The sequence below is a fragment of the Echeneis naucrates genome, chromosome 6, assembly GCF_900963305.1.
Source record: "Echeneis naucrates chromosome 6, fEcheNa1.1, whole genome shotgun sequence".
NCBI classification, from domain to species: Eukaryota; Metazoa; Chordata; class Actinopteri; order Carangiformes; family Echeneidae; genus Echeneis; species Echeneis naucrates.
In genome coordinates, this window is record NC_042516.1 from 11,915,183 (window position 1) to 11,942,993 (window position 27,811).

General features: G+C 40.5%; 1 protein-coding gene and 1 non-coding gene across 4 annotated transcripts in view; one reads left to right on the forward strand and one right to left on the reverse strand.

Moving 5' to 3' along the window:
• Positions 1–27,593, forward strand: part of LOC115044407 (DEP domain-containing mTOR-interacting protein-like) — a 28,342-nt gene extending 749 nt beyond the window's left edge. The window contains exons 1-10 of one of the 3 annotated variants that reach the window (XM_029503369.1): positions 2,766–3,048; positions 3,310–3,402; positions 6,518–6,696; positions 7,630–7,753; positions 13,685–13,863; positions 17,038–17,220; positions 18,313–18,450; positions 20,088–20,158; positions 20,512–20,616; positions 25,345–27,593. In XM_029503369.1, coding sequence (XP_029359229.1) covers positions 3,035–3,048; positions 3,310–3,402; positions 6,518–6,696; positions 7,630–7,753; positions 13,685–13,863; positions 17,038–17,220; positions 18,313–18,450; positions 20,088–20,158; positions 20,512–20,616; positions 25,345–25,467 — 1,209 coding nt within the window. In that variant the 5' untranslated portion in view covers positions 2,766–3,034 and the 3' untranslated portion in view covers positions 25,468–27,593. Of the gene's footprint in view, positions 1–2,765; positions 3,049–3,309; positions 3,403–6,517; positions 6,697–7,629; positions 7,754–13,684; positions 13,864–17,037; positions 17,221–18,312; positions 18,451–20,087; positions 20,159–20,511; positions 20,617–25,344 lie in introns of those variants that run through there. The other 2 variants (XM_029503370.1, XM_029503368.1) reach the window with 2 other exon arrangements.
• On the reverse strand, positions 957–1,029 carry trnar-acg (transfer RNA arginine (anticodon ACG)). The gene has a single exon. It is a non-coding gene; the product is annotated as a tRNA-Arg (tRNA).
• Positions 27,594–27,811: the final 218 nt, after the last annotated feature.

Here is a 27,811-nt window from a genome sequence, read left to right on the forward strand (position 1 = left end):
AGGTCCTTATTTCATAACCAACTGAAAATGAAGATAAAGAGCAAACACATACGTATGTGCTGTACGACTCTTGTAGAGAAAATATGAATAATAATAAATGCATTGCCTTTGTTTTTCATCTCATTCAGCATTGGGTACAGCTGATACAGTCATACTATAAGCTCAATTTTACATGCTGTAAAATTTGGGACAATTACTGACGGTCTCTCTTAAAATGACTCCCTTGAATCCAGGTGCTGCTTGAGTGATGCTGCTTGGAGATACTTGAAAAGCATTACTTTTCAAAAACATGAAACTCTACGGGCAAACCAGAAGCTGAACCCAGATGATTCTTATATACTGCCAGAAATGAGATCACAGAAAATTCTGATCTAAGTTGTACATCATTAATCACAAGTTTGCTGAAAGTGGGCATAAGTAAAACATAGCCTGTGGTGAACATGGCTATAGAAAATAAAGACCAGGTTAAAAATCAAGTGTTTGAGGCAAGAGTGCACCACTGACGTCAAAAAATGAATGAATAAAATAAATGTATTTCAAAATCTTCAATATCATGTCCCCATGAAGTTATAGCTTGAAAGAGGCGTTATATATTACCACAAATGCAAACTTAAATCATTAATTAGAGTGTGATGTAGTTAAAGGCTGGTCTGCCCAGACAACATGGTTAATCTTAATAAGTTTTGATGAAATGAAAGTGGGATAGTTTGCCTGTTCGCATGTTGGCCCCCCACCTGCAGGTGAACCACGTCTTTTCAAATGTTTCAAATATTTAGCCTAATGGTACAAAATAATTATAATCGCTATTGGATTCTAATCAAATCACGGAGGAATTATTGGTTGCGCTACAGATTGGTTAGATGAGGATGCTCATAAAGGGGGATCTGTTTGTGGAGGTGCATGTGGAGGACCACATCGGCTCCGACAAAACATAACGACTGTAGGACAAAAACATCCGAGCCAGCCAGGAGTCGAACCTAGAATCTTCTGATCCGTAGTCAGACGCGTTATCCATTGCGCCACTGGCCCACTGAAAAAAGGAATACCATTTGTGCTTTTTATCAACAATAATGACCATGGCAATTGTTTATTCTATTATGAAGAAGTTTAAACACGTGGCGTCCTTAAAACCATACTTGCCAAAAAAAAAAAAAAAAAAAAGGATTCCGACGTGCAGCAGTGAATTGAATACCGCCATGAACCGGCAGGTGTCGCGGTCGGTTCGTCACATCGTGCTTCGGACATAAAACCTCTTCTTGACGAACATTTCGACGACAAATAGCAGTGTGTGAATGAAAAGCAATCAGGACCGATGCTGGGACATTTAATTCAGAGATGAATGGTCTCTGACTGACTGTCAGAGGATCAGATCCAGTCGGATCCTGATCCTGGTCCACCAGCATTGGGTGTCAGGTCTAAACCCTCGGTGACGTCACCTACTGGATTTTGAAGCCTATGTTTTGTCATTTTACCGCCGCCATCTTGGTTTGATGACACCCGGATGTGCCAGTATTTACAGGTGAGGGTGGATCTGACCTGTTAGCCCTCTGTGATACAGTCTGTCAATCACATGACAGCCATGCCCTAATGGACTATTTTCCTTATAAATGGGAACACAATGAAAAACAACAACAACAACAACAAAAAAACAATAACAATAACGTGGTTGTATTGGACGCCAAAAACATTTGAGGCCACAGTCACAGTCATTAGGAAAATGTTAACTGCAGTAATATATCACATGAGCCGCAGTGACATTTTCTCATACACTTCAGTACAAACTGACTTATTTTTACAATTAGTTGAGTCGACCCTGATGGTCTTTAGATCAATACAGCCCCAAAACCAACATCCACATTTATATAAAGTCCAAAATGGACTGGGAAAATAAAAACTGACAATTATTCATGAATGGGCAGAAATCCCTTCTCCACAACCACTGATGATGTCCCAGGTGTTTCAAGTGAATATATGAGGCCTGCCCTTTGACGCACATCCAACACTTCCAGGATATCTTTGCATTACTTTGACCGCAACTTAATCTAATATTGACAGTCCTGAATAAACCTGTATACAAAGCTATTTATCAACTGGTGTTAACTCTGAATTTATATATATTAAAGTACTAAATAAAATAAAGTACTTAACATGATGATGGCAGATTCAATTCATTTGCTTGCAGCAATTTCCAAAAGTGCCACTTAATGAAATCTTAGAAAAAAAATATGATTTAATAGCACAGAAAGACTACATATAAACATATGAACTTTGCTGGTTCAAGGTCAGTTTTGATTTGTTTCCATTTGCATGTTTGCGTACAATATAATAAGTAAAAAATAATCCATAATACGATCTAGAATAAATTTTTGCTACACTAGTTAACGTCATGCTCATGATAACTCAATGAATTATTTGATTTATGATTTATAATCATGAAAATAAGAATGGATCATGTTGCTAATCAAAGACAGCTTTTATCTGCTTCTCATAATAAAGTCTCCTCATGTTATTCTGAGCTGCAGTGATGAAGAAGGCAGTCGGTAAAAAAAAAAAAGAAAAAGAAAATTCAAGTGAATCCTGGATGTTTACACTGACATTTCCCACCCGTCTCTTCTCATCCATCTCGGCATGCCTTGTAGTACCCAGCAGTGTGAATCGAGCGCACCCACACGCCGCTGTGACCCCGCCCCTCCGGTGAACTCCCCCTAGTGACGCCGAGCGCGTCCCCCCAATGGCTGTCTGCGGACCGGCCCTGTCCGCGCTGTGGGCCGAAACGTGCGTTGATCCCGTGCTGCCGTGTCTGTGACAAACAAACCAAAGCAGCGTTGCGGAGAGGCGGCCGGAGGGATGTGAGATGATTATTTTTACAAAAGCTGCATCCACAGCAGTGCAGACCAACACTGGGACAAACGCAGAAAACACAGAAAGCTGGGCTGGGACTTGCAGCCGTGCGCATTGTTGCATGTGTTTCCTGAAATGGAGTGATTGTCCTCTGGCTTCTGAAGAATAACTGGAGCTCACATTGTCGCTCCCCATGGTGCCTGAAGGGTAAGCAAAAGATCAATTGTCAGTGCATAGTTTATTTTTTAAATCGTCACTGCACACATGGCTTTTGTTTTTCAATCCATCCCCTCTCTGTGTGTGTTATTGTCAAACCAACCCACTGGTGTGCAATGTTCCCAGTCCTTTACAACGAAAAGAAAAGAAAAGCAAACATGGAGCCTCAGAATTGTATCATTGTTTCAAAAATAATGTATGTGTGTGAAGCTGCTGGGCCACAAAAACCTCCAGTGTGCCCTTTTGTGTTAGCAGAGAAATGGACGGGATTCTGAACACCATGCAGAAGAAGGCTGCAGAGCTGGAGCGGCTGGCCGAGGTGCTCATCACCGGAGAGCAGCTGAGGTAGGTCGGTCAGAAGCCCTCCCGGCTCCCCGCTGATCCTGCGTGTGGCATGTTGTCATCATTAATTCAAGCTTCAAAACACAACACTAATCATCAGTTAGTGAGTGTGCGTGTTTTATGTGACCCAGAACAGGATGAATAAGAACATGTCCCATCTAACTGTGTGTGTGTGTGTTGTGTTCATGTTTGGCAGCAGGTTGATTATTATTTGTACCTTATTCTGCACTAGACATTTTTCAGCCAGACTGCAGCATGCACATCCCTTCAGAGACATTTACACACGCCTCACCATCACAACATGCACATCACAGCCTGATCCCCGGTCATCTTCAGGTTTTGCAGGAACCGCCTTTGCTCTTGCACCTTTTGGACTGAACACCTGGTTGCTTTCTGCTGCTCTGGTGATACGGTGCACTTTGAGCTGCACTGCGAGTGATGCACCTACTAACCCAGCGTTATTACGATCTGCCAGTTTGACTTATCAGGAAATTGCAGTCGTTAACCCTGCTAATGTTGTTGACATGCCGTACTCTTTGACCTACTGTATGTAGTGAAAGCCCCCAGATAACCCCCGGTGGTGTTCGATCCCAGCAGTGAATAGAGGCTCAGTAGGTAAAGCACGGCACCGATGCCTGGAATTTCAGCCCCTCACTGAACTATGAGCAAAACACTACAACTACTGAATTGTGTTTTCCGGCTGGGTGAGATAATGCTGAGTGTTGCTGTGAGAGTGTCCTGCTGTCAACCATAAAAAGTAACACCGGGTCTCCACCTCCAGAGTTTGTCACTGGCCATACTTTTTAGGAGACTCTTGCTTAGCCTACCACCAATGTGTTTTTCTGTTCTGTATGTGTGTCCCTGGCACAGCTGTATGCTGAAGCGGCCAGCTGGCAGTGTGGCTGATGTCAGCGAATGAGGGGTTGGTTGGGGTGGCTGTCCTGTAGTCCACTGAGACACTGTGAGACGCTGTTCTGGGGAAAGGGATACAAGACGTGCTCTCTGTCTTCCTGCCTCTTCTACAGACGCAGCCTGAGATCTTTTTAGCCACACTAGCACCATGTTGTTCACCACTTATCCACCACTTTGGTCCAATATCTCAAATACTATTTGATGGACGTCATGAACACTGGTACAGACGTTCTTGGCTACTAGAGAATCTTTGTTGATCCATTAAATTTTACACATCCTCAAACTTGGACTTTTCATGTTGTGAACAGAAGTATTCATGAAAACGAAATTAGAGCTGATATGAAAAGCAGCGGGTGTAAATGTGAGGACGGTACTTTTTCCACACCTTTGTTTGATTGTTATGTCAGAGGTCCACCTCACAGAGCATGATGGGTACAGTTCCTGATAATGATAATGATAATTATGAAAACAAAAAGCAAAACCTCATCATTGCACAATTCTTTCCCTTCGTGTTGAGTGCTAAATGTCTTAGACTATATCCACTTCAGGCACAAATCTGACAGACAGCTGCCATGATACACAGACAACTGCAGCTGCTGTAATGCAGATGACGTCTTGTGACCGATTCATAGTTGTGAATAGACCGTGTGTTCCACTGTGGCTGACTGTGATAGAGAGGGAGACCACATGTTTTTGTTTTTTCCAGGGTGGGATTCATTATTATAATCATTATAGTCATATTGGGAGCGACTCATTAGCACATGCTCCCCTGTGTTGTTGATTGATCTGTACTAGTTTTAGAAACGTAGAATAATCAACAGAGTAAGAGCATCTACCAGACGCCAGGCAGCTAACCTTCCTTGGAGGAAACAACAAGATGGATGAATTTTAATCCACCTCCATTTGAAATGATTTATGGGTAGATTACTGAACTTTGCTGAAGCTGTACACACACAGACAGACAGACTGATTCTAGGCCTGGTTATAACTTGTTCAGCCGAGGCTGTTTGCCCATCAGAAGTCCTGGCAGAAGAATGTGTGGGCAGAGTGTGTCCAGCTCAGTCACTGCTAATCCAAAGTGATCTTAGCCAGCTGCACACGGACTCAGCATGCTGTGGAACTAGCTAGCTGCAGGAGCCTTGGCTTTTTCACAGTACTCGGGTTCAGCAAGAGGTCACCTTGATGATGCGAGACCATCATCCAGGCCATCTATCAGAGTGAGATGTTTGCCATGGTGTGATGTAGCTGCATTAGAAATCCCTGCAGACAGTTGTAACACCATGAATATATTCAGAGCTTAGAGGACTGACTCTGATTTGCTCTATGTAACCTCAAATTAATGCCCAGATTCTTCACGTTAAACCACATTTACTACCAATAAAAGATTGTCATACAGGCTGGATGTGATATGCAGTTGACATGTGTAAATAAAACAGGAAATGTGAGCTAACGTCTTTAAAAGGTTTGCTAATTGGTCATTTCTCGCAATCCTACCAATTGCAGCATGAATTCTTACTGTGAATGACATTTCAAATAGGAACAGTCTTTAAGTCATACAGCAGTTTATTTATACTGTCTATTGTCCTCTGTTTACTAAATCTACACTGTAAAAGATGCAGTATCTCCTCATATCTACTCCTCAAATGGTTACATGCCTTTATTTCTTACCTCAAAACAAAGCACCAGTGTTGCTCGTGCTAATATGTGAGGAGAAGGCTCGCTGAAGACTATGAAAGGCAGCCAGTTTATGAAATCACTTGGCCATTTTCATAAATGAAAATGTGTTTGTGATCTGCTTTCGAATATCTACTGTATGTCTTCACTCGGAACAAATGCTGTGAGCCATTGACTGGGCAGGGAAATGGGAAAAAATGAATGAAAATGACAGACTTGTTGTTGGTTTGATGTGATTTTTGTGGTATAAGAAAATCACAAAAGAGGTCTGTCCAAATCTTGTAATTTACTTGAAACTTAGCATTGTTAACACAAAAAAACAACTTTTCAGCAAAGTTGTTTTTTTTTTTTTTTTAATTAGAGAGAAATTTGTCATTATCAGGGGCAAACTTCTCCTTGTTTGATTTTTGATCAATTCCAAGTGTTATTAAATAGTTTTGCAATATTTTGCAATAGTGTCCTTAAAATTCTCATCTCCTTTATAAGGAATAGTTTCAAAGAATACATTTTCCTTTTGTTTGCTGCCCACCAGACTGCGGCTCCATGAGGGAAAGGTGATCAAGGATCGGCGGCACCACTTACGCACTTACCCAAACTGCTTTGTGGCCAAGGAGCTGATTGATTGGCTGATTGAACACAAGGAGGCCTCGGATCGAGACACGGCTATCAAGATCATGCAGAAACTTTTGGACCAGAGCATTGTTCACCATGGTAAGGCTGAGCTGTGCGTTAGTATCATTCTCCCTGCAGCTGCAGGGGCCTCTCTCCATCTGTTGTTCCTCCTCGCTGTCTTTTTGGTGTGAAATCTCCCAACTTTGACTCCAATTTAGCATCTGACAGCTTCACGTTTGGAGAAACAGGCAAGAACGGCTGACTTCCTCTTTCTCTTTAGTTGATCTTTAGACTGAGTCATGTCAATATTAACCTACCCCAGCTGTAAATGATAAATGATTTAGCATTGTTTGGTTTTAAGTGACTGCTTTATAAAAACATAATGTAGAGGATCTTTGCTTGTGCTATCCAGAGTACAGCATAAGTGGCATATTTTTGTGGCCCAAGCCAGAATGAATCCTTTTATGATTTTTGATGCTTAAGTGCAGTCACCAGAATAAAAAAAAAAAAAGAAAAAGGAAAAAGAAGCTAATGGTGAGCTATGAATGGACAACTTTGGTTTGCATAATATTAACGTGACCACTACATAATTTCCAACTTGTGGTTTGGTGTTATGCAATTAACTTTTCTACAAAAGTTTACAAAAATATAAACAAAATGAGACACTTGGATTAGTAATAAATCTTTTGTCACCTGTGACCTTATTTCAAAAAGGACAAATGTTTAGATTTATCATAAAGAAAGACATTGCATCAGTTATAAACATGGGGCAGTTTTTTTATCTTATAATTTAAGTCTCTACATGTTGCTCATGGTACTAAAAACAAAAAACATTCGAGCTGTCTGTACCTCCAGCCTCGTCCAACTGTCTGTAAATATCTTCTCTGCATTTTAGTTTCATCTTCTTATCATAACAAATTCTGTCTGTTTTGTCTCTACAGTCTACAGCACTAATGTAATGAAGTCCTTTAAACTTAAACAAATTAGACTTTTTTTTTTCTCTATATATGATTGTGCGTGTCTTTTTTACAGTGTGCGATGAACACCGGGAGTTCAAAGACTTGAAGTTGTTTTATCGTTTCCGTAAGGATGACGGCACATTCCCATTGGATAGTGAAGCCAAGGTTTTCATGAGGGGCCAGAGGATATATGAGAAGTATGCGTACACAAACACACAAACCTAAAACACAACAACACAGTTAAAGCTACTTAATATTGTAGGACTAAGAAGAAATGAATTCAGCAGCTTTAAGGAGCTATTTGCAAGTTTTGCAAACTGAATTACTTGACACACTAACTGCTGTCTCCTTCAGTGGAAGGCCAGGCCAATGTCAGCTCATCTTTCTATCATTTCCTACCAGTCCTGGCACATGTTGTAACTTTTGTGTGGTCTGAAAGTGTTGTCCAGGGGATCTATCATAATCAAAACGCAACAATGTCTGGAGCTCTTCGTAAGAAACCATGTTGGCGTAGAAAACTTACAAATAACCCCTTTTGATGAATAGTTTGAGGATTTAACAATGTGCTTTCTCCCCATCTGTTACGTGGCAAATAAAAGCAGGGAAATGCTCGCAAATCTGAAATAGCCATCAACTACGAAAAGCATCTCCCTTTTTACTGATACGCTGATATACATACTGATTGTTGGCATGATATAAAGCTTCTTTCTTCGAAAATGATTCTGTTGAAGTGTGCTGGCATGAAGTACGACGAACTATCGCCGTTTTATCTAACACTGCCTAAACCTTTAGAGTTTCTTGGTCACTTGGCAAGCTGTGACACATACCAAGCATTTCCTGCACGCCTGTTTTTCTGTGCGGGAATCATTCATAGTTGGTCAGAAAAGCCACCAGCATTGTTTTTTTTTTTTTTTTGGTAAGAAAATATGCTTTTTGACATTTATTACATTGCTTAGTAGTGTGCTAAACTGATTTTTGACCGTATCAATAGTCAGGAGGAATTGGGAAATCAAAGGATGTTTGGAGTATTTTTGTAGAAGAGATGACTCACAGCACAGAGGAGGGCAGAGGACACCACTAATGGGAATGTTTTTGTTTTACATCAGCTTGGGACCCATGATGTTGTTCTTCAAATGGTAATGAGGCTAAATGCTTCTCCAGAAGTCCCCATGAGAGTAGCATCTTTACACAGCCACAGACACTAACAGTCCACTTGATGGACGGTCTGTATAAAATGGTCTAACCATGTTGCCTGGGAACTGCTGTCACAACACGTGTGAAACGTCTTCCACTGGTTTGTTAATTGGACTTAGTTTGTGTTAATTTGACATTTGACACCATCAGAAATCAATGTGGTAGATGCTATTTATTTTTCCAATGGACAAATAGGAAGTTGTGGAACTGAATGCTAGTTACAGTTGAGCAGGATGCTAAAAGTCCGAGACTAAAAGTTGCATTGTGATGTAAGTTGAATTAGCTAAAAGTGCTGATATCTCCTTCAAACGTGTTAAGCCTCTTATAAAGGAACTAATTGTAGATTATATATTGTTGCATACTTATGAAAACAAGAGGTATAAATGGAAATCATTACTGGATGTTAGAACTTTCAACTCCAAAGAGAGAATCTTTGCTTTTTATATGTCAAAGCTATTAATTGTGGTGTAACAGTAATCAAGAAGCAACTTCTGTTCACAAGCAGGCAGCCACCAGAATATGCTTGAGGGTGTGTGTGTGTGTGTGTGTGTGTGTGTGTGTGTGTGTGTGTGTGTGTGTGTGTGTGTGTGTGTGTGTGTGTGTGTGTGTGTGTGTGTGTGTGTGTGTGTGTGTGTGTGTGTGTGTGTGTGCGCGTACGCGCGTACTGTTGTGTTTTAGTGTGTGTGTCCTGCGCTGCACCATGGTGATTACATAAACACATAGCTTCGAGGGCTGAGACGACAGATGTCTCCCCTTGGACTATTTCTATCTCTTATGCAACTTTTTGTATGTGTTTGTGTGTCTGTGTGCAGGGGGTGTCAAACAAAAACATGAAAAATAGTTCTCTGTTTACACGAGTGTGTCACTGTGTGTCTCAAGAAAGTCCAAGAAATCCAGTCTGCTCATGTGACGAAGAGGTGGCAGGATGTGTGAAAGGAAAGGGGAATAAAGCTGTTTGTGTTTTGTGCAAAACACAAACAGCTTTATTGTTTTTTTGCATCAGCGATTTGTTGATCCTTGTATTAAACTTTCAAATAAAAGTAATCCAATATTTCCAATAAATGAATTACTTATCGATACTTTATTTATCTGGGCTAGATTTCCCACGTTGTCCTGTCCTACACACACGCTCAATCACACTGACAGTCTTTTGTGACTTCCGTTCAGCTATGGCCCAAAGGCATCTCAGCAATATCAACTACTTCTCTACTCCTGCTCATGTTGAAAATGAAGATGATGACTAAGAAATCTAATATTTTCCTGAATTTTTTATCTTTCACGTTACTTAAGTCACTTGCGTCACACAAAACCCAGCCAGTATATGGATAGGTTTTATTCATGCTCGATAATGACTGACTTCAAAAGTTCAATCAACCTCTGCAAGTGCTTTGCACACATTTTTATCACACGTTTGCGCATCAACGTTCGCTGCATCAGTGTCAAATCAATGCCAACAAGGTAGCGAAAGAGACAGACAGCACTGTTTGTTGATTCCATGGACATTTTCAAGGTTAGAGACGAACGACAAACTGTCTCCAACACAGTCCTTGGTAGGATCATATCGGTGGTTTTGCCCATTCCCTGCCAAAGTTCATGCTTTAAATTAGTGGGCATGTTTCTGTCTGACACTTTAATGCCGCTAAACTTACATACAGCTAGTAACAGCTGCCTGCTTGACAAGAGCTGCTGTCGATGTTTCAGAGCAGATCCCAACATTTCCACATGAGACGGGTGGGATGTCTGTGATTATTACCGTATGAAATCCAGCATATTGAGTCATGAACAAAAGAGGATTTAACATCAAGACATTTAAATATTTAATGTTTTCGCCGTTTTAACCCTAACCCTAAAAGCCTGAATGAATAAAGACGGTCTAATATAATTAATTTGATTCAATAAAGTTTAAGAATCTCTTGGGTTCCCGCTTCATGCATGCTGGGTAGTTGATCTAACAGAAATACATACAGTAGGAGCCATTGAGCTGTGAAGTTTCCACAAATGAGCTGAAAAGGTCTGGTGAAGTGGGAAATAGTGTTTGCATATACAAACACTCTGAGACATCAATCATGTGGAAAGGGCAAACAGTTTACTCTCAATTTTCTAAATGAGTGTTCTGAATTAGGTACAGTATTGTTTTTCATAAATTTCATTATTTTTTAAAATAATTTTCACCTCAGAGACTTGGACCACTGCGAGAGACCAAACCCACAAGAAAGTTACCATGAACAGGATTTAAAAAATCTTATGTAGGATATACTGAGCAAGAGTTTATGACAAATGCTCATTCATTCATCTTCCAATGCTTTTCCATTTCCGGGTTGTTGGGGGTGCTGGAGGCAATCCCAGCAATCCCAGCTCACATTGGGCGAGGGCGGGGTACACCCTGGACAGGTCGCCAGTCCATCACAGGGCCAACGACTCTGCACAGAAAGGCCCCAGGGTGGGAACCAGCACTAACCACCGCCATGCTGCTCTATGACAAACGTTATATTGAATAATACTGAACTCTTTCTTATTTGGGAGAACAAGTAAAATCTATATTTAATGTTTTTTTTTTTTTTTACATTTTTAGTTTTGGCTCTTTCTGGTAAATGATCTACAGAACAATGTTGCAACTTGATTTCTGTAACTTTAGCTTGAGAACAACAGCAGCAACAACAACAACAAAACCTCATGTAAATGTACACACCGTACGTGACTTCAAATTCTGAGAGCAGTGGAAAAACCCAGCTTGTGTACCTGTGCGCCTCAGTTGACACTGTTCAGGCTGAGTTTGGTATGCTGCTGACTGAACAACTACATTTCATGTACATCCAGGTCATGGCTGCGCTCACTTGCCCCACTTGAGGTCACCATGATCTACTTGCGCAGTCTCACAATCTGCACGGCTCATGTGATACTCAAGAGGCTATTATTCTTTGACTGCAGCACTTGGGGTGAAACCCTTTGAGCTGATATAACTTGATCTGTTGACTTAACATGTTCAAATGGATTAAATGGCCCTATGTACACAGCCGGGTCTGATGGAACATTTTGTTCAGTTCTTTCAACAGTTGTATCATGATGTTAGTTACTAATGTAGGTCATAACACTTGTCCTACTAAATGCTAAATGTCATAATCCATCAAAACTTGACATCTGAATAAGACCCGTATTCAGCAGTTTGTTGACTTTATTTGACTGAAGAACACTCCCAGTCCTAGCTGGGCACCTCAAACCACATTTCTCAAATACTGTACATTTAATTTGGTCGTCTTTATTTTGCTCAATTCAGGCCTTAAATTGAAAGAATACGGTCTTATACTGGCGTAATTTTTCTCTCGACATGTGCGGAGCTACAGCTTTTTCTGGATCATCATTCATCGTCCAAATGAGCCATTCTGACCAATTCTGCCATTTCTGGCAGAAAGGGCTTTTTGCACAGAGGAGGCATTTTAGAGGCTGCACTTGATTAAGGTTTCATTTAGTTTAACTTCACATGTTAGGACCCTTATTTAAAGGAATCAAGGTACAAGCTATTTTTCCCTGGCACGAATGGTTTGGCCTAATGTCCTGCTTAAATTAAGATAGAAATGTTGTCCCAGTGGACAAAGTGACTGCTTCTCCATGACAGAACAACCATAATCAGTTAATACAGTACACAATGTGTTTGGAACAGCAGTCTGCTGTCTGTGTTTTGACTCTGTTGCACTTTATATTACATTGTTTGATTTCCTCGTATGCACCTTTATCATCACTACCGTAACTGGAGGTTGCCTTGAAAGAAAACAAAGATATGGTTGGTAACAAGATATTTACCCAGACAAGCTGTTGGATTTTTTTTTTTTTTTTTCCTTTAATAAAGCTGTGCCCTTAATTTCGTAAGTTGCTATAGCCCCTATAGTTTGTCTTGGTGCACTGTGTGTCTACTTGTGTACAAAACGAATATTTGATAACCATTAAAACAGAATGTGGGAATGTATTTTGTGCCAGCAAAGATGTTGAAAACTTATCTGTTTGGCTTTAATGCTGTATTTCTCAGTTCATCTGTAGGTTATGTTCAGACATGTACAAATGTGTCGCAGAAAGCTCACCACTGTGGGGTGACAGTGTTTGGGTGTGGGTAACAGGCCTGAGTGTGTTTTCAACGGTGCACGCAGGGAGAGAGCAATTTTATTCATGCGGGTACTTGTCTATTTTAGTTGAGTGTGTGTGTGTGTGTTTGTGTGTCTGCCACCTCTTGCCATCCAGACGAGATCACACCAATTAGTTCATTTATTCAAATTTTTTGACATTAGCTATTCAGACTCACACACGAAATATTCCAAAGGAAATGTGAAGTCTTATTCACTAATGTGAGACAGATTCTTCTTTGAGCTTTTAAATCCAACCGAGTCCACAAAGTCAAACCCCCTTTTATTTATAGTGAAGCAGATCTTGATGTAATTACCTTTTCGGGCTGTTCTGATCTGTAGTTCTGGTGCATTAGGTTTTAGGAACAACATTAATTTACTTTTAACGTTCACTCATTGCTCCCACTTGTGACAGATGTTAATCCAGACGTGTAGTGCAGCACTTGTCATTCTGACTGTGCAGCTTGTTGGTCAGCTTTTCCCTCTTAGCAACTCACACTAAAGAAAGTTTACATTTTAAATGTGAGCTCATACTTTTTTTTTTTTTCCCCCATCTGGCACAACGGAATATGAGCCAGGTCCACATTTAATTGGAGACATTAACCAGTGTTGCAGAAGTAAATTTTCCTAGAGACACTGCTTTGTGAACAAAAGACTAGCTCAGTGTATGACAGTATATGCAAAATTTAACCTCAGCCCACAATTGTTGGAGTAGGTCGGGGATTTTTGCGGTTTGTGTTTCTTTTAGATTGCTCTTATAATGCAATAGTGCAAAAGACATATAAATAAAGTACCAAAAATTTTTTCCTTCTCTCTTCACAGGCTCATGAACACAGAAAACAACCTTTTACAGAGAAGGGAAGAGGAGGGTGGGACATATGAAGGGACGCTGGTGGGCTCCGAGTTCATTGGGTGGTTGCTACAGGAGGGAGAGATGGCAACCAGGGAGGAAGCAGAGCGGCTGGGACGGAGGCTTCTTGAACATGGGATCATTCAGCACGGTGAGGAAAAATGGGGGCAGCCTTCCCCGCTGTGTCCTTTCACATTATCAGGTACTACCAAAAGCACTCACTGCTTACGCGCACAACTGTAATCAAAGTTTAGGTTGTTTGATAAATTCACACAACCTCGAGTCTTTGAAAAAGCTTAACTCTTAACCCTTAACCCTGCTATATATTCTTAGACCTGCTTCAGGGGGTCTTAAAGTCTGACTGGTTTTCATGAGATTGACAGATTGATGATCTGAGAATGACCTTTTTTGCCGGTGAAGTTAAAGTTGGTCACATAAGTAGTAGTCCCTCTTTTACCTTGGGACCTTGTCTTTTATACAATGCTTACTTTGCTCTTTTAGAACATGCAATCTGATAGCTTTTATTGACCTTTCGTTTAATTACAAACCTATCTGCACTCTGAAGTACACCTTTTTAAAAAAGTTCCTGTAAAAGTCAAAGGCCTGGGGCAGCAGCAGCGCAAGGCTGTCACCCAGATGGCCATTTTAGCTTCACAGATAGATGAACTTGGGTTCTAGTTGAACTTTCACTCTTGTCCTCACACCTAAAAGCAAAAAAAATGTAAATGGCGCCCACTCCTAAAACTCATCAGAGCCAGGGTTGGACTCTCAGCCATCTTGTATCTCACACTGGCTGGGATTGTGTTTCTCCACCAGTTTTGATTTCCCGTGTCTCCCGGGCCTGACTTGACCTGCCTCAGAGCCGTGTTCAGGAGGGAGTAGAGTTACAAAGTGTATCAGAGGAGTAAACATGGGGAAAATGTGGCCTGAATCCCAGGCTCTGAAATGTCAACAGGCTCCTACATCTGAAGTGACGGCTGTCGTGTTCTCTGTGAATATGTGATACATGCATCGGTGTAGGTAACATTTAAAAGGGCGGGGGCTGAACAGAGTAAATGTCACCGGCACATATCTGATTATTTTGAGAGTGATGGGTACATTTTGTAATTACAGAAATTGATTTGATGACTAATTCAGAGCCATTTCTAATAACATAGTTAGCGAAAGTTGACTGACCTCGACCAGTTATGACTTACTCTGCAGGAGCAAATATATCCGACCAAAGGACAGTAAAACCACAGACACATGAAAGCTTTGATAAAGTAGCATCAGTGCTTTTAATCCTAGAGGTGCCATAATGTGCTCTTGGTGCTTTTCATATTTTTTTATCAATGGAACTGTGATGTGAGTGAGCTCCTGTTGGGTGACCACATGAGATGAAATTTAATTTGATGCCTATATGCGCAATTCACACCCGTCTCAAGTCACATGGCTTAAGTGCTGGAGGGCCCCCCCCCCCGAATTCAGACAAAAGTAAAGGCACTGAATGTACAGAGGAGCCTTTGACACAGCTGGGGGTCAGCATGTTGAATCCCTCTAGTGTGGAGAGCATACAGTAAAGCAACAATTGACATGAAATTACCACAGCTGCCTGTTTACCAGATCTTCATTTATGTGGTTTTGAACATAGAGAAAATTATTGCCCTCAAAAGACAGGTGATTAAGAGAAAGTTTATCATATGGTGAAGAACAGAGTGACAGAAATGTCTCACCTTTTTTGCTCCTGTTTCTCTTCCTCTGCCTCGGTCAGTCCCCGTCACACAGTTGGCCCATCTGCTCTCCCCCACTTCCTCCCTCAAGAGCAGCGATTGAGCCGAGCATCTCTGGGGTACTAGGAATGTTGTGTTCTTTAACACACACACACACACACACACACATACACACTGCAGCACTGTGTGTTGTCACTTTACGCTGTTAATGTAATGCAGAGCCTGATCTGCTTCCTGCTGGCCTCACAGAGGCTTCATAGTGTCTTCCTCCCCCTGGAAATAACTGAGCTGCTCTTACACATATATGGACTTATGGACGTTTCACTTTATAATCGGAGACACCCTGTTGTTGCATAAGTGATCATTTTGAGAAAATAATTTTCTTCTATGGATGAAGCGGGTTGCAGGCCCTCAGCACATTGTAAAGAGCAGAGAACGAGGTTACTCACTACATTCCTGCTCTCTGCTCTGCTGTGCAGCAGTCACACATTCATACATGTAATGTATAGGGGCCAGGTCTGGATGGATCCACGTTGTGTTTGGTTAGTGTGTTTGTTGTGCGACAACACTGCAGTAGTTTTTTCTGCATTATGAACCTGAATCCCACACAAAGCATAAACAAATTAAGAATATAAATCTTGTGGAGTAGGTTGTTGTATCGCTAATGCCAAAGGCATTGGGCCAACAGCAGGCTGAGAGAGGCCGCATAAGTCTTCCACTCCGACTGCTTGTACTGCAAGAGCTTCTTAAATCAGTTAAAAATGAACAAAAGGATTAGCATTTCAGTCAGTTTTTTGTGTGGAGATAATAAAACATGGCTTTTCACTTACAATAAAAGGACTTGACTGAAAAGAGCTTTGTAACCATAAGGTTGGATCTGACTACAAGGTCGGTGTCAGTGTGTTTCTTAATATCTGTGGCCTGATGGATGAAAGGGTAAGACAGTTTTCATCGTTATATTTGTCTGTAAGAAGAAGATAGTAACTGTAGTGTAATCCATCATAATCATCTAAGAAAAAGAAAAGCAAAGATATAAATCATCAGCATAGTAGATAAAAATGGGAAAGTTACAAATTTAATGCCGCAAGAGGCAAGAAAGAAGAAATGAAAACAAGTGTAGCCTAAACGGTTTCATTGCTGACAGATTTAGCAGATTAAAGCTATTTATCTCATCCTGTGTCTGGGACTCCTGAAATGTTATCTTCGGGTCCGTAATATATTTTCCTGTATCTGAATTCAGGGAATAGGGGGTTTCGAAACAGATAGTCATCATCACAAGCTTATTAATTTAAATGAAACTATGCTTGCGTAACTGCTCAGTTTATCTGTCCAGTTAAGATGGCTGAGGTCAGTGTTCTGTGTGGCCAGTTTGTTTGTTCAGCACAGGTGGAAAGTTTGTTTAGTGCGGCATATTTGAGTTCAGCTGGCCTGTGGGGGTAAAAGGGGTTCGGACATATGAGACTTAGAGGACACATTCACTCACTGTAGTTGTTAAAATAATTTGACTTTGCTGAGTGCGACATTTGCTCAAATCAAATATGGGGATAAAACCACGTACTATTTCACATGTAACGAAACTTATGCATACTCTCTCCATCCACATGTATAATTTCCAGTTGCCAACAAGCACCACTTTGTCGATGGGCCCCTCCTCTACCAGTTCAGGATGAATTTTCGGCGACGGCGGCGACTGTTAGAACTTCTTCACGAGCGAGGCCGCAGCATCCCCGAGAGTCACGACAGCCCCTTCTGTCTCCGCAAGCAGAACTCAGATGGAGGCAACACCAGCTTCCTCTCAGGTAAATTATTCTCCGCCTGTGCAGTAGTAGTATAGTAGCCAGACTTTGGACTTCAGAGAGGATGATGTTCCTCATCCTCTAGGGCTTGAAGATTTTCATTCAGAACAAATCGGCTTTAAGTGCAACTTCAAATGAATCAATAAAATTGATTTATAGCCCAGCCCCGCCGTCATCCTACTGAAACTGACAGAAACCTTTAGTGGATTATTATATCAAGAGGAAAATAAAATGCACCTATTATGCTAAATGATGAATTTATTTAAGTAACCATAGAAATAAAAATGTAAAAAATCTTTCGCAGGCTCCAGCTCCTCTCCTCCATTATTTTTGTCCTATACCAATGAACTGAAATCCATTTTTCTTTTAGATTGTTTGTCAGACAAAACAGTTTGTTGATATAATCATGAGCTCTTTGTCAAGAAGTTCTCATCGTGCAGTTTGAGGACTTCTTTTGGTTATTGAATTTTGTCTTTTAAGTGAAACCACAGTGTCATATTGACTCTTATTTTCTTTCTCGTCTTTGTAATCATGCACACATGATAACTTGCATCTTTGCTAGTTATATTGTTTGGCAAAAGAGCATGTTGAAAGTGCTGAGTTTTGTCGATCACATGATCCTGTTGACTTTTGTGCCACACCCCAGGGTTAGAGGTTTTTCATTTTTGAATGTGATTCCACAAAACAGCTTAGATCATTGTGAAATCGTCTGATATGTTTGGACATGTACATTTTAGAGTTGGACCTCCTTTTAGCTCATAAACACAATGTAGAATCAGTGTAGTAAATCAAAGAATCTACTTCTGCTTTAGCATTTCTCTGACTTCTGAGAGTTTCTGTACATTTTTCAAGTAGTCCCTACGTACAGCATACAGAGCCAACAAAAGCATCACAAAGTGCCTGCAATTAGCCAACAACGCCAAGAGATAGAGATCCTGATGAAGTGGATAAGTAGAAACGACTGGAAAAGAGAGTTGCATTTTAGAAAATGATACAAATTTTTCCCATTTCCGAAAAAAACAGTGAGTTTATAAAAAAATCTGAATACTGAATACGCCCTCTCAATGTGTCTCCTTCTGTCTGTGTCTGTCTCAGTTAGTCCCACTAAAGAGATAAAAGTGGCGGTCGGAGTTCGTCGGAGCAGCCTGAGCAGCAGCTGTGGCAGCAGTGGTTATTACAGCAGCAGTCCGACGCTCAGCAGCAGCCCACCTGTCCTCTGCAACCCAAAATCTGGTGCGTCGACATGGACACGCACATACTACACAGAGCTGTAGGTCTAGGCTGTAGGTCTCCCACCGAGTGCATGAAGATCAGTTCCGCCCGCCTTTTGCAAACATGGATACATGAATATAGGAGTGGCTGTTTTATCTGGATACTAATAGAGTGATATAAATCTACTGATTGCACCTTAAATAAGCACTTGAAATTCACATTCGTTTCACATTCACATCTATTAAATGCTTTATCCTTAACACAGGTTTCCTTGTAAGCATAGAAAACTCAAGTCACTAAAAAATGATCTAGCTGGGTTCTTGCCATTCATGTCATCGCAAACTGTAAATTGTCTTGACTTCATTTTAAAGAGAGGGGTGAAATGAACACATGCAGAGGAAGCAGGTTATGTGTCGTACACAGGAAGTGATTATCCTTCATTCATACTCTCGGGAGATGGAGTACTCAAACCGATGAATGGATGGAGGTTTGAATGAAGTTTTTAAGCTCTGTGCGCATGTGCACAAGTTTGTGTAGTGTAGTTCTTTCTTCTATTGTGTTGCCACTAAAGATATCCACTTAAGTTTTCTTTGATGTGTTTAATCTGAGCAGAGTCTTTGACAAGAATCTCTTTGTAGAGGAAGAGTCTCCCCCACCCCCCCCACACACAAACATGCTCTCTCCTCGGGTATTTCCCCCCCTGGCATAACACTAAAGTAAAAAAAAAAAAATGTGTTTATCGCATGATAGGAATCCAGAAGACTAAAAATACAAACCATCCACCAGACATGGTATTTTTCTATCACAGTTATAGTAGGTAGAAGTAGGTAGTGTCCTAGTGAACAAAGGGTTTAGTGGGGGATTAAAGAACCAAACAGATTATGAAAAAAAGATTTGGATCTTTGATGTGAGGTAGAAGTGACAGATGAGGTATTACAGAAGTCATCAGATCAGGATTTCCACAGAGAGATTATGAAAATGCTCAGGTGAGGAGAATGAGAGGGCTCTCTTATGTCCCTTTCTCTTCCCTGTTAAATTAGAAAGTACCACACAGACCAGAAGTGATTCGTCAAGCACACACAAACAACGCACAAGAGATATGCACACATACCACATGATTTAAACGGAATGTGCCCTCTTCACTTTTGTGGGATGAAATAAATTCACTTCAGTCATTGTACACTTCAAGGTTTATTGACAATGTTTTGCAGACAGTAGCATAAAATATGAGTTCTTTCTGTTCTGTGAAATAATTACAGTAATTACGCAATGATGACATTATTCCTGAGACATCACAAACCTCAGAAAGTTAACAGTTTAGCTTGCGTATCGCCTTATATGATGAATTCTAAACATTAGATAGACTCAGAGATATGAATGACAATTATTAAGAATCTGAGCTGTGAAGTAAACATTTGGAATGAGCACATCGATACGCATATAGGTGTATAGATTCATCCTCATGAAATGAAACAGGTTGAAACCACAAACTGGATTGGATTGGATTACATTACTGTCCATGGCAGGGCCATGTTGAAGTGAGTAATGGTTTAGGGAAGTGGCAGGAGGGGAAGAGGAGCTCTGCTGTTTCAGGAAACAGGAAGCCAGCAAGGTTGTAATTAGTATTTTATGTGTGCATGTGTTTTTCACCCCAACAGTTCTCAAAAGACAAGTGAGTCCAGAGGAACTGCAGACCCCAGGGGGACCTTTTATAAAGAAGACATTCACTGTAGGACACACACACACACACACACACACACACACGAACACACACAACACACACACACTCTGAGGGAGCTGAGCTTTAACAATGACCAGTTCAATGGTTGGCTGGATCCTTTCATACACAATTGCACACTCACACACGCATTGGCATTGCGCTCCCATCCCGCTTTACTCTTACTCTGTCATCACTGTGTTTGCCACATGATGCCAAATTACTGTCACACCCGCGTCCGCTGGAAACAGTTTACAACAACCGGCTGTGCATTTTTTAACTCAAACAAGACATCAGGCATAAACACTAAAAACAGCAGTGTCTTATTTCATTCTGACAGCTCAGATATGCCTTTTGTTTCTCAGATTGTAGGCGATGCTGTGGGCTGGGGCTTTGTGGTGCGAGGTAGCAAACCCTGTCACATCCAGGCTGTGGATCCCGGTGGTCCTGCAGCTGCTGCTGGCATGAAGGTGAGATGTATGGAGTCATGAATGTAAAGTAATGCAAGTCTTTGAAATACTTTCTCCTTGAGACGAACCAAAGAAAGCAGGGTAGATGTCAGCACTTTAAGCATGAACAGACTGAATCTTTAAAAAAAATCAGGATAGGCACACAGGCCAAAGAGACAAACCTCACTCTTAGCTGAAAGTGTGGCTTCAGTGTGTGCATGGAACTGATTCATGAGTTTGAATCAGTTAATTTGGTACATCCATGACTGCTCTGCCTGTCATCTTGTATCCTTAATGCCCATAAATTTCCAAGACAAACTGTAATTTTAGTAATAAACCATGAGTGGAGGCTGTTAAGGTCTCAGGGCTACCGGAGACATTTGTGTATTTGTTTTCTGTGATTTTATTACAAGCCTCTTGGATTGTAACCTACAATATAATATGATGAGAGCAGAAGGGAGATCAAAATTATAAGTTGATGTTTCCCTCGTATGGTCCAGATAGTGTCCCCTATGCTTAGTGCTAACGCACCCTTTTCCTTTTAAGTATAAAAAGTCATATTTAAGTGTAGACTGTGAGAGAGGTGTTGGATTTGTGTTAGGAAGGATGCTTTCTTTGACTTCAGCCACTGTGAGGAGGGGGGTCAGGACATGAGCACAGAGCAACTGTCAGAGAAGGAAAAAATGCTGTGGGAGGAAATAAATCAGGCTGGAGGTAAATGGGACATTGGTGGTTTTGTTGCCACTGTGGGCATGAAGGCATGTGAAACGGGATGCAGCAAGGAATCCTGGGAATGCAGAACATAGCGAGTTTAACCACAACATGGAGTAGGAGGTGAGAGTGAGCAGGGGCACCCAGGGAGAGGAGAGAAACGCATGACTTCGAGGAGAAATGTGGAAGTGAAAGCATGAATTTATGAAATGCATGATAACTCATTGGTTGTTTCAGTAGGAGCATGACTGAAATGTCATATATATACCAAAGTTTAAGCCAAAATATTTTTTCTGTTTTTATATATATATATATATATATATGTATGTATATATAAAAACAGAAAAAATATCTTGGCTTAAACTTTGGTCACTCAAGACGTGAGCTGAATCAGGACTGAAGAATGTGTGAGGAGGAGGAAGGAGGCAGATGTGGAGGAGTTTTTATGCTCAGAAAGAGGAAATAGTCAGAAATAATACCGCTTCTGCTCTGCTTACTGTTTACTGGGTTTTTCCTTTTTACCATGGAAACACATTTCATGGTTAACATAAGTCATAAAAGTGTCCACACTTGTTAGGTCTGTGTTGATGCCTTTGTGTATGCAGTTGTGCGACCTACACACCCCTTGAGGACAGTAACAGTTTTACCCCATAAGCTTGATGCTTATAAGGTATGCGCTAATTAAACCGTGAGGGCCACAAAAAAAATAAAAAAAACCCTAAAAAAACAAGGCAAAAACAGAATATTAAATCAGCCCCTTCAGATTCTCACAATTTTATAATCATCATAGATTACATTCTCTGCACGCCACTGGAGTATTTGCAAGGAGTTCATTGCATTCCCAGCTGCTCCGAGAGCATTAGTCCCATTCCAGCTCACCTGAGTACTTTTATTGATGTGCAATTAAGCAGTAACATAATCCAAAAGCGGGAAAGCTGTGTTGCAAGGTGCTGGCACTAATGCCCAGGCAAAAGGCCAGAGGAGAATCTCAACCCCATTGAACTCATCCACAAGCTCTTCTCCATTCTCATCAAACACACATCCTCTTTGTCTCTTTCCACCGCATACATACACAGCAGCACCGTCCTTATCATAATGCATTCAAGCACTTATGTAACAGTGCAATACATCACTCTTAGAGCCACTTCTAATGTGCTTTCATCCGGTCCAAGGTAGAGGAGAGTGTATGTTGGTCCCACTTAGAGTATTGACCTGCATTTCAAAAGATCTTGGCCATTTATATACTAAAAGATTGAATGGTCAGGTGCATCAGGAAACCTAGTGTAGTAAGATCATTTATAGGCAGAAGATACAATTCTGCATTTGACTATATTCATTAAATACAAATACTGTAAAATGTCTCTTAAAGAAATATTATCCCAAAAAAAATATTCACATCATCATATTAGCTGGTATTCTTATAAAAAATATTCCAATGCAAGACCCTAAATGTGCAACTTGTGTTTTTTTGTTTCCTCACAGGACATAAAAACAAGATATAGCTTGTTTAATTAGTGAGGAATAAACCAGGCAGACTGGGAGGAGTACGCCACAGCAATTGTATTTCAGTTTCATGGTATCATGACATCAGATCTACAGTATCTGTTGAGGTGATCAGTGTAGTTTGAAATGCCTCATGGCCACTGTCAGTTATTTAGAAACGACTTGGTTCACATATTTGTCTCACATACAAGAAGTTGGATAGATTTTATTGTCCTTTTCACGATAATTGTTTCCACCTTCTGAACAGCCACGATAAAAATGACACAAACAACTTTACAAGCACAACATCAGTACCACAAACATACGAACAGTACACCAGCACACATATACATTCCACCACATTTACAGTCTTTTCATTATTTTGTTCAGTCCAGTTATATCATTTGGGATGAGACTTTTATTGAATTTAATTTTCTTCCAGGCCAGTGACAGGAGTGAAAAAGTATGAGTTGAGTGGATGACTGGGATCGAGTGCTATGGAGTGTGCTCTGCGTGCAGTGGCTGTGCTATTGAGGTCTGAGAGGTTGAAAACAAAGTAGAAAATGACGCAATGAAAACATACATGCCTGTGTCTGTTTTGTTTCTTTTGGCTTCCAGTCTTTATGCTAAGCAAAGCTAAGTGAATCTTCCCCTGGCTGACGCTTCATAATAAACAGCCACAATATAACACCAAACCAACAAGGGAACCTTGAAGAGTGTAGTTACAAACCGCTCAGTTATTGTTTCTCTGGCTTTCTGACTCCTCCAGTGAATTCAAACATAGCTTTGGTTCAACCAGCACCAATATTTTGTGTCAGGAACGATCAGACGCAGCTGTTATTATTGCGTTTAAGCAAAATATATCCGTGCAGTCTTTATTCTCTCTCTACATCTTCTGTTCATCCTGGTTCCTGACTCCTTTTCCGTCTCTGTGCGAGAGCAGTTTTAACCCCGTGAATGCAGGGAGCCGTTTGGTCCAGCTGGGCCCCAGCCAAGACTTGCAACCTCACCGCCTGAAAGGAGAGAAGGATCAGTATGAGAGAAATGGGGGGAGGAGTTTGGAGGGCGTTATAGATGTTGAAAGGAAAGGTATACAAGAGTGAAAAATATATAGAAGTGGAAAAGGAGAGCGCGTTTCCACGAGTGCATGACAGAGAGCACTTAGACTTATGTGATACAGACTGCAGACGCTAAAATGTGATTACAGTGAGAGGCTGAAATTCCTCTGCACAGGATTAAGAGCCCGGGGTCTTTTTCACTTTCCTTTTATCACTCTTAATCTCCCCTTCCACTCATTCCCTCCACCAATTTTCATCTGTGCTTTCCTGAAACATGTAGGAGCCCCGGAAAGAAACATTTAGCTGCAATGGCTGTGAAAATAACCAAAAATAGTAACCGCTTTCACAGCTATGTTTTGTTTTGTAACACCATCTTACTTTGTAGGGAATAGGCTGCATTTGCATACTCGCTTCCCGTAAAATGATGCTTTCTACATCGAAGGTACATGAAATACATCTGTAAAAGTTTCATCATCACGCAGCACTCCACATCTGCAATTCATTTGCAGGCAATGTAAGACTCGGCGTCATTGTGCTCTTGTTTTTTTCTTACATGTATCATCTATTATTTATTTTTTTCGAGCGTTTGGAAGCTGTTAAGGGCCAATGAAGTGATTATGTGCGTGCATGTATGTGTTTCTGTAACAGCTTGCAAAAAAAAAAAAAAAAAAAAAACTACGGCAGCAGCAGTAAGAGCAGCAACATCAAGTTGCAGGAGAAGCAGCTTGAAGGGAGCTTAAACAGCAGGGCTGTCAACTTCTACCGAGTGTTATTTAGCTGCACTTACTGCTTCATGGCAGTTAACTCTATAAATGTTTGTCGGAGCTATGACTGTTGCAATCTCTCCGTTTGGCCCCCTGCCACCTTCTCTATCAGGTTACTGTAAATTGGTTGGTGGTTATTGGCTGCACTCTGATTTCATTTTTATTTTAATTTTTTTCAAAAGAACAGCCATATCAAATGACCTGAGGGAGAATCCTGAGGGATTGAACATGGCTCCTTTACAGCTGTAGTCAGTCTTTGCTTGATGAGCTGTTAAAAATTAGTAGACAGATTTAGTCACAAAGCCTCACTGATGAGCGACAAACTTTTTTTTTTTTTTTTTTTAATCCTACCAAAGGAGCATCAAGGCAGAAAATATATCCCTATAATAGATTGTAGACATAAAAAAAAGGCTGAACAGTGGCTGTGAAAGAGCAAACAGCTTTAGAGGGGTTACCAATAACCCACAATTGGCTACCGATTGGAATTGATGGAAATATGCAAACAAAGACTTCCTGCAGCATTGATATGAATGTTCATTATATTCCTAATGCAACATTGACAAACACATTACTTCCACATCTCACCATAACCTTCTGACTGAAAAAAAACAAACAAACAGATTTTCATGTCTTGAAACAATTTACCCATCACTTGTGCCATGCCTTCTTTGATTTTCGTGAAATTTGAGAAAAATCCTAAAGCAGCTCTCTCCTCTCTGCCCTCTCCTCTCTAGGTGTGTCAGTTTGTGGTGTCAGTAAACGGACTGAATGTCCTCTCTCACGACTATCGGACCGTCAGCAACCTCATCCTCACTGGGCCGAGGACAATCGTCATGGAAGTGATGGAGGAGGTATAATTTTGAGATGACCTACGAGACAAGGCCTCATAGAAAAGTAGTGTAATAATTATATTTGGACTACACGTCAAAACCACATTGATGGAGAGACATAGACATATCTTGAAACAAAACTCACACTCTCAAGTTTGATGACTGAGAAACTGTGCTCAAGAATGTGGGTTTTCAAGTCAAGTAAATCAATCAACCTGTGGGTAAAACACACAGGTTTTTCCGGTTTGGGTTATTTTTATTTTTTATTATTGTTTTAAGGTACATGCTCGACAGAGAGAAAACACATGATCCACCACTACTACAGATGCTGATCCAGCTGCTTCAGTTTGAAGACGCTCTGAGTGGAGTTGGAAAACTTCAGTTCCCTGATTATTGTTTCAAGTTTTCAAACTGAACTGCGTCATGAATCTGTTGCTGAACCCGTCAAAAGATGTGAATCGTATTGTCATTAGAACTTGGAGATGAGCTAGTACAAGACGAAGCAGTAACAAAAAGGAAGTCTATTTCATGTTGACACAATGAGTGGCCTCTCACCCCGCTTCAGGTTCCAACCATGGACTGAAGCGCCTGTGGGTCAACACTGCTCTCTGCTGGGAAGGACAGGCAGACACAGAGAGAGAGGCCACATTTGTACCTACCTACCCCGTCCTTATGGTATAGAGTTAGCAATGCTGGGGAAAGACAGGTGATACTTAAACTCAACAGAAATGCCACCTTTTGTCCTTTTCAACGATACCCAACTCCCACCACAAGTCATGAAAATGAATAATCTTTCTCATAGCTGGACCAAAAACAAGCAATTGAATATACAATTTTATCAAGCAACTTTCATGCACAAAAATATTTCCAAAATACAGGAAAGTGAAAACTATTTAGAGTTAGTGGTTTAGTTTGTCTTTTTTCTGACAATGAGAGAGGAGGGTGCAAACAGGGAACGTAATGTTACCTATTATGTGTCAATCCAAGTAAAACCAAACTCCTCTTAGGTCGTTGTGGCTGTAAAACCTGTAGCACATATTCGCTACTCCTCTGCCACTATAGCCAACATCTCACCAACACCTTGGCCCTGCCAACTAGAAAACAAGCAAAACATGTATGCACAAGCTATCAAAAACAATGCATTATTAGTTCCAGCTCTTCCAGCTTTTTTTATTATTTTAGTTTAATTTGGCTGTGTTCAAGAGCATGAATGCTTCCTGTTGCCGATCGGCTGAGGTAGCGTTTAGTGTTGACAGAAGTTTATTTTAATTCGAGCAGCACTCACATATTGGCGAGTGTAGAAAAGAGATTTATTTCCTCCAATCTCCATAATATGTTTTAGGTTTGTTTTTTTTTTTGTTGTTTTTTTTTAAGATGATGCCTGACCATAATTTCTGCAATGATACTACAGGTCTTTTGAAAAAAGAAATATACTGATTCGCAGCTCTAAAATGCCTTTCAGAAGGAAGTGCAACATTTTTCCACACCAGTCACGACGCCTGAAACGGCTCAAACTTTAATTGGAACCATGTTATGTCAACCAGCTTTACAGAAAACGTAATTGGAAAATTGTATTGTACTTTCCATATATATATTGTTTCTAAAGTATATATTGTTTGATGTTGGAAGAATATTAAATAGAATTGCAACATGAGCACTTGAACTATCTAACAATTGTTATAAATAACAAGTACTTAGATGACAAAAGCTTTTTTTTAACAACCTTTAGACTTTGAAAATCTAAATGTGTAAATACTTGGTCAATGTGCAACTCAGAAACCTCATTTTGAAACTAATAAGAAAGAAGCTCCTGCTTGCTCCCGAGTTTTGTCCTCATTTCTTACCTGTATCAGATCTAGTAGATAATGGCATGTCCAGTATGACCACTAAGACAAAAAAAAAAGTGCAGTAAATCTGAAATGTGGAATAGTAATAGGGACAGCATTGAGGTAAATGCAAACATGAACACTTGTATTTGTATTCAGTGACAGCACACTGTATATCAGTTGCACTTTACAAATTTAATTTAACGTCAAAGGACAATTTCAGTCAAATCAGTAAAATCCAAATCCGCTCTCTCATTTTTGTTTTTCACTCAAATTTGGGTCTTGTTTTGATTTAAATCAGGTTAATAAATAATGTTGTTCATGCTGCATATGTCTGCCTGTTTTAGACAGAACACTGCCATCCAAACGTGTCCTAAGATGAGTTATTCTGTGGACATGTCATAGGTGTATCATGTGTGCTTGAGTGTTGTAAGAAGTGAAACGCATGAATCCTGTAAATCTGTGTTCATGTAGCATTAGCTCTTAATCCAAAGCGCTTCTTCAGTCTACTGCCTCAAAGGAATGCAGTGTCTTAAGACATTTTT